This window comes from Mytilus edulis, chromosome 10, assembly GCF_963676685.1.
Source record: "Mytilus edulis chromosome 10, xbMytEdul2.2, whole genome shotgun sequence".
NCBI classification, from domain to species: Eukaryota; Metazoa; Mollusca; class Bivalvia; order Mytilida; family Mytilidae; genus Mytilus; species Mytilus edulis.
The window spans coordinates 38,938,839-38,946,977 of NC_092353.1; the positions used below are offsets into that span (position 1 = coordinate 38,938,839).

General features: G+C 28.9%; 1 protein-coding gene across 1 annotated transcript; it reads right to left on the reverse strand.

Annotated features, from left to right (window-relative positions):
- Positions 1 to 318: 318 nt before the first annotated feature.
- On the reverse strand, positions 319 to 3,645 carry LOC139491135 (ras-related protein Rab-39B-like). Its single transcript, XM_071278548.1, has 2 exons — positions 3,322 to 3,645; positions 319 to 1,970 (listed from the first exon to the last, which is right to left on the reverse strand). Exons 1-2 carry the CDS (start codon positions 3,537 to 3,539, stop codon positions 1,541 to 1,543), a joined length of 648 nt encoding a protein of 215 aa, XP_071134649.1. The 5' UTR covers positions 3,540 to 3,645; the 3' UTR covers positions 319 to 1,540.
- Between the last annotated feature and the right edge of the window lie 4,494 nt (positions 3,646 to 8,139).

The window sequence follows — 8,139 nt, forward strand, 5'->3', positions numbered from 1 at the left end:
ATTGTTGCCACCGTCCATGCCGCTGGAAACGGCATACTTATGTCTTGCTTTTTGAATTCCTCAAGGTGAGACAAAATCTACAGTAATAAGACCCTATATATGAGCAATATTTCTTTTACAAATATAAACCTGTTTTTTTTTGGATATAACTTTGTAGATATGTCAACACTTTTTTTATGCCCCACTGCTAGATTAAGAGATCATTAAGTGTTACCCTTGTTCATCTGTTCGAACATATGTCCAAAAATAGGCCTCTGTTCTCTAACTTAAGTTTGCCTCAACCAAATGTTATGAAAGTATTGACAATGCTTATTACCATAATACACAAGTTAAAATTTGGGTGGTGTCACTTTTACAGTTCTCTAGTTATGTCCCTTTATAACATTTTATGCAAGCTAGGGCATCAAATGTGTACCATGGACACATTTCCATTTATTTTTTTAATATCGCCATTGTAAAAAAAAATATTTTTTATGCTTATGACTTTAAGGTCTTTTTAAATTAACAAAAAATCCTGAAATTTTCATTGTCAATAATAAATATCAGCTGGCCATGGTCTAAATTCTTTGCATCAGAATATTATACCAAGACCATGGAGACTGAAATTTCTTTCCAATTCGTGAAATCAGTGTGACAAAAATGCCTTAGTTTATAAGAATGATATGATAACAAAACTTTCTATAAACTATATCAAGCGCAATTAAATCAAAATGATATAGAATTTTACAGGTTTAATAAATCTGCAAATAAATACACTGGTATCCAAAATATATGTAAAATAGTGTAGTACATGTAATTCTCAAGAATAGATAAATATTGAGACAAAACAGCACTTAAATAATAAAATTCAGCAAAATATACTGATTAATGTGATACATGATTTATATTTATGGTCAAGTGGTTAATTAAAAGATTTATATAACAACAATCAGAACATTTAAATCAATATTTGATATCTAGATAAAAGCAGTTTACAAATGTAAACAATGAATATTTCTTAACAAGATAGTGATTTATAACATATTCTAAAAAAAAATATTAACAACATTAACATGATGACTAAAAAGTACATTTTTTCTTTTATCTGCAAGTAAAGTGTGAAATTAAAATTTAATAAAAGCACAGACAAGGTACATTAAAGTGCATTTTTTCAAAGTTTTTTCATGGTCTTTAACTTTTTTGACTAAAAATGTAAAAATAATGTTTTTGTTGACAAAAATCCTGAAAATTTCTGATGAAAATGTTGTTCTTTTTTCTTAAATAATAAAATTCAGTAAAAATGAAATGTAATGCTAATTTAAAAAGATTTATTTAATTGTTTCACCATGTTCACTTAAACTTGTTTTTTTTCATTTTAATAATTTATATGAGTTGATATATGTACATATACAGCATGTACAGCAACATTGAACTTAAACTACACATTATGACTTTAATGACTGCAGGAAATTATCAATCACATTGCTGTAGTTTTACATTATTTTTAACAATTGGTTAAAAGAAATCAAGTTTTCTTTTCTACACCTATTTATTATTTGTATCAACAGCATCCACTCCCTTCTGGTTCGCCCTCTACAACATGGAATGGTTCTTTCGGTGGTCTAGAAAATCCATGTTTTACACCATCCCAACCGTCTTCCACATGTAGTTTGTCATCTTGTATCAATTTATGTATTTCCCGGGCTAATAAAAGAAATGCTTCCTCCACATTCTGTCCATTTCTAGCAGACGTTTCGATATATTTCAGTCCATTACTTTCCGCAAACATTTTACCTTCTCTAGTTGTGACTTGTCGTTCTTCATCTCTATCAGATTTGTGACCCACAATTAAGTATACACCTTTATGTGGTTCAGTCTGATCTTTTGACTCTTTTAACCATTGTGTAATATTCTCAAAGCTTTTTCTTTTAGTTATGTCAAATACAATTAAAATCCCCACTGAATTCCTATAGTAAGATCTTGTAATGGACCTGCAAGTAAACAAAATTATGTCATCATACATCGTATATAATAATATACGTTTTTTATTTGACACTGTTTCCTCTTTTCATATTGGTAAAAAAATATATGTTCTTTAAAGACCTTTAAATACATTTAACATTCCCCAATGAAAACTAGTTTAACTAGGAAACAATGTCATAGCCAACACTAGAACCAATTGCAAGGATTCTTTAATTTATTCCCTTTAAAATTTATGAATGATTTTTAGGGGGATCTTACATTTTTTTATTTCAATTTAAAAAATTCAAATTGAAACCAAGGTCAAGTTTTGTTTCTTATGTATTTTTCATCATTTATATTTAAGTCAAAGTATTTTGTCAAGTAATGTATCTATATACATGATATACATGTACATATAACAGTTCTTTTCTGTGACAAAAAAAAAACAAAACATGAGCAGTTTCACTGACACTGTTGTTTGAAGTTGTGGAACTAAAGCCAAATGCAACTTACTTTGTCAAATTTTACTGAGGTATATTTTCGACATTTTATTTTTGCTTTCCTTTTTTCCTATTTTCAACATTAAATGAGTAATTGTATTCAACATGTTCAAAGGATTTACATTCACAAGGTGTCATTGCACTACTAGATTTAAAATTTGTCACAATAAGTCAGACTTTACAAAATTATAAAATCCAAATGACAGTAATAATACTATCAGTATGGTCATTACACTGTCACATTATAACACAATCCTAATGATCTGAGAAGTTGTGTTTAGATTTCAGAAGCTGTTATATTGTGTTACAAAAGTAAAACAATTAAGATGATTGACAGAGCAACGTCCTGAGGGCCCACTACTCCTGTATTGGCTGTAAAAATTGTCAACAGCATGTGTATCTATGAGAATAGACATGTACATTGACAATTAATCATTGTTAAATATCAAGTTAGTATTAAGTTAAATTAAGATAAGATATAAGAAAATTTATTTTAAGTCGGGTTACATGAAATACTACTGACATTAGCTCTGTAGAGCATTTTGTCGACATGCTTTCTGCAGTGTGTTTGGGTCAATTAATGTATTATGGCCAGTATTTTAATTCTAACCCAATATATTTATGCGCCAACTCTATAAAAAATACATTTATAAAAATATGTTAATTTATATATTATTTAGAAAGATTACTTTTCTCTTTCTTAGAAAAATAAACCAATAAATAATTATTCAGTTATTCAACATCAAAACAATGGCAGTATCCATATGGACCATGTGCACTTCATCACAGTGCAGCCATGATGAATAAATTATTGCATTAATTTACGCATTATGCAACACTAATCTACTACCTTTTTCCTTACTCTTAATTGATAAATTACCTAAATCTTTCCTGTCCAGCTGTGTCCCAAAGCTGTAGTTTTACCCTGACACCAGGATTTACTTCAATCAGACGTGCATAAAAATCAACCCCAACAGTTGGATCACATGCGTCTGAAAATTTTCCATCTGTGAAGTATTTCAACAATGACGATTTACCAACGGTACTGTCACCGATCAGAATAACTCTGAACTGAAAATCAAATATTGGCTCTACCATATTTTCTTACGATTTACTTATCTTTAACAGAATCAAGTTAACATTCTATATTAAGATAAGGTTTGTTTACATTTTTTGATCAGCTTCCGGTTTCTCTTTAAATGACAGATGTTAAATCATGTTTGATTGGTTTACTTCGAGGAAATTACACCAATCAAAACTTACTTTTTATTGAAGGGAATTGAGGCTCCAACTGGGGTCAAACTAAAAGTAGCTAATTATTTAAAATTCGAACTGTATTATAGATTTTATTGTTATATCACCAGTTAACAAGTGAAATTTTAGTAAATATGTAAACTCTTAGACTGCTATCACTGTATTTAGTAGTGACTAGTCTGAGGTAAAATATATAAAAATATAAAAATGAAAGATTAATTTATTTATAAAATCAGATTAATAATTAAAGTAATGATAAAATTAGAGAGAGAGTTTAATTGAACAAAACCTGATAGTTTCAGAACTGCAATTTTGAATTTCTTAACACGTTACTTTATTTTATATATAATAAAATTTAAGAAGTATTGAAATTGTACTTTTTAGAAAAAAAAATACACAACAGATGTAGATTTTTCTTATGTCTGTTTTCAGACCACTCTGACACCTGAATAAATTGATAAAGTAGTGTTTAACACTAATATAAGATTATTTTTCAATATCATTGGCTAACAAAATTTTCTTAAAAATGTTTTTTTTTTGTTGACATTTGATTTCTATCAATGGTCTATTCTTTTTTTCTAACCATTTTTATAATTTCTTAATTTAGGATTACATTTTAAAATATTAATGAACTTCTGCCATTATATGACAGTGAGGGAGAATGATTGTTGGATGGTATTAAGGTTATTTCCATAATTTTATGATCAAGTTGCTATATGCTATAGTATAGTTTAATTTTTGTCTTGAACAGCTATTGGAGTTTCTATTTCCTTAGTATGTATTTAGGTCAATAAGAATTTTAAATTAGAGATGTTTCAGTAATTAAATGAAAATTGCTTCATGCAAAAATGTTTTTTTTTTAGTTTTCTAAATTTCAAAAAAATGAAAATTGTATTCTGGGTGCTTTTTTCTTTTGATGAATGAAAAGAACTTTGTACTGGCCTTTTTTGAAAGAATTAAGGTAGATTCATGGTATACCGCCATCTTGGTTTGTACAATCACAGTACAAAATCGGTCTAATTATTTGCCCAAATCAGCAAATTTGGAAACAGATTTGCAATTTAATGGTTAGACTGTTTATTTATATAAAGCAAACTTGCTAATTTATTTTATTATTCAAAATATTTTAACAAATATCAACCTTTTGGGTTTTTTAAAATCATTTTTTGTCAAATGAGCTATTTAAGGGGAGATAACTCTTTTAGCACAAAATTTATACTGGGCTAATAGGGAAATTTTTTACTTTTACTTGTGGCAAAAAAACTAGTTCGGTGACACCATGTTTTCTTTTTATTATCTTAAAACATATTATAAAACCTATCTTCTCACAATTTATTTCAAAATTCTATCTCATAGAATTTTTTTTATGCACTGTTATGTGTTTTTTCATGAACAAACTAACCAAATTTAGGCAATTTTCAGCGACTCATAGCTTGAAAAATAGCCAGTGACCCATACTTTTTAATAGATTTTTGGGAAAAGCATAGGAAAATCTTCATTTTATCAAATTATAAGAAAATTCTGTCTCAAAAAACATTTACTTATTATCTACCTTAAAAAGAAAAAAAGAAGAAAAAAAACCATGTTAAGAAATTATAGAAACTATTTAACATACATGTATTTACAATGAAAAACTTTGAATAAATTGTATATTTTCCTTTAATAGATTATCAACATATAAAAGTTGATAAAAAGCCAGATTTAGGATTAATATCCTTGACCATACCTGTGTATAACCAACGTTATGAGATTAAAAGATGACCTAATAAAACAATTATAATATATATATCAGAGGTGCAAAGTTTAGCACAAATGATGAGCAAGATTACACCAGATTATGTTATTAATAGACCTGATTAATTATTTATAAAACACTGATAAACTTTGACTAGATCATTTTAAAACTTTTCAGTACTATGATTCTTTTGATAATACATGAATAACTATAAAATGTAATGATTGCAAGTTAGACAACTCTCCACCAGAGACCAAATGACATAGAAGTTAATAACTATATACTACTTTTTTTATGCAAAAATATTTTAAACATAATGTTGAATGTAGATTTTCCAAAAGTAAAATAAAAAACATGTATAAAACTCACAATTTCTAGATTTTATACAACCACAAAAATAACAATACAACTTTATACTGGTATGGGGATGTTGTCATCTTTCAAAGACATTTGGTTTCCAGACAATAACTTGAGTATAAAAAGTGTATGGATCCTAATGAAATTGGATCAAAATTTCATACCACAAAAGGAAAGTTATTTTTTCATATTAGGGGTTATGGCCCTAAGAATTAAAAATAATGTGTTCTTTGATGTGCTGAATCTAACTGTGCATATGGATTTGGGATTTTGGCCGGGTTTTTAATTGGTCTTTATTCAGGTGCAATGGGTCCAAAATTAAACTTTTGTTTGATTTCTTCATAAATTGATTTATTGTGTTTCTTTGGTATACCGAATCTCACCATGAATTTAGATTTTTGAATTGGGCCCAGTTATCAAATTGGTCCAAATTAAGGTCCAAAGGGTTTTAAACTATACTTTGTTTGATTCAACAAAAATTGAATACTTTTGGTACTTTTATGAGCTGAACTGTTGAATTGGTCCACGTTTAGGTCCAAAGTATCCAGAGTAAAATTTATTTTGATTTTGACAAAAATTGAATTTTTGTGGTTCTGTGATAAGCTTAATTTAAATGTGTATTTAGATTTTTGATTTTGAGCCCAGTTGTCCAGTTGCAACAAATTGGGGTCCAAAATTAATTTTGTTTGATTTCAATATTAATTAAGGTCTTTCCCCTACATGGGAAAGACCTTATTGTTTTTCTAATGTTTTTTAAGGTCTTTCCCCTACATGGGAAAGACCTTATTGTTTTTCTAATGTTTTTTTTAAGGTCTTTCCTCTCCGCGAGGAAAGACCTTATTGTTTTTCTCCTGTTTTTTTTTTTTTTAAGGTCTTTCCTCTACAAAGGAAAGACCTTATTGTTTTTCTTCCGTTTTTTCTTTTTCTTTTTTTTCTTCCAACATTTTTTTGACATGCTCGCCTCTTGTTTCTGATAAAGTTATTAAGACCAAATATGGACCATTGCTAGACCTCACCAAGATGTATTACCAAATGACCCTGTTAAGGATTTCATCATCCCTTTTAGGAGTTATTTCCCTTTTATTGATTTTTTTCAACATTGTCCCCCCTCGTTGGTTTTAAAGATATCATGACTTTAATTGGACATAATGTAGATCTCATCATGATGTATTACCATGTGAGGCTGAATAGGATTCCATCGTCCCCTATGAGAGTTATATCCCCTTGAAACAATTTCTTTCCTTTGCATTTTTCTCAAAAAGTATAAGAGATAGAATCGATTTGAAAACGACAACATGTACAGGAATAGATGGCAATGTTAATGAACATATACAATCATTTTGTTACTAACCCTTATAAGGAGTTATTCCCCTTGAAAAATTGTACATAATTTTAGAAAAATTGTATCTCGAGAACCGAAAGTCGTAAAGACTTGGGACTTACACCAATAATCCTTAGTTCATGTGACCTTTAATTTGCACCCAAGGTCAAAGGTCACCGAGTGCAAAAAAAAATTACGCTGCAATTTCAAGCTGTCATATTAGGAAAACAATAAGACTTTACTGCATACAAACAGCGTATAAAATGTTCCTCTCGACGAGCTCTACATTTTTTACACTGACCTCAAAAGAGTCCGACTGTCTGTTCAAAAGTTACAACAGGATGATTCTTAAAAGTATAGTATTTTGTGTATATCTTTTTAAAGGTAACAGATATCAACCTACTATAAACTGCAAAGATGATCAGTAGTTCAAGACCTTCAATTTGAGGTCAATGTCAGGTCATGATGAAATTTCACCTTGACCTTCACATTATACTATGACCTTGACCTTGTGATATTTGAAAGGTCAAGTGGTCCTGAGTTGAATGGTGATAGTCCCATGTCATAACGACTTCCGGTTCTCAAGTTTGGTATTGCATCATATATTTGATGATTAATTGTGACCTTGGTGAACTTTGAAATTGTCCCAATTCTTTACTATAATGTTGTCCTTTAACTGCAGATCATTTACCATTTAACAGATTTGAGATATCTATTGTCGTTTTAGAGATAATGCAGTTTGAAATTTTGCGAGCCGCGGCATGTATTTCTGAATCAACAACATCTTACCACTTAAAATGTTTAAGAAATTGAAGAGGTTAACATAGTTATATGTTTGACCAAATACCAAAAACATTCCATGGAAAAAAAGACCAAAAAATCATTTTGAAATTTTCATGTTTTGCATTGACTTTGTAGGTTTCATAACTTCTATTTATATCGTTCATATTGCATCATTTTTGGCACTTTGTCAAATTGGGTCATCTGATATATCAAATTGAAGGTCTCAATAAACTCTACTTAAAAATGAA

Bases quoted from the DNA above. Each gene is read 5' to 3' on its own strand.
- LOC139491135 (XM_071278548.1), bottom strand. From the start codon at position 3,539: ATGGTAGAGCCAATATTTGATTTTCAGTTCAGAGTTATTCTGATCGGT. The intron at 1,971-3,321 runs GTAATTTATCAA...GTTTACTTGCAG, and splicing joins GCTGGACAGGAAAGATTTAG to GTCCATTACAAGATCTTACT.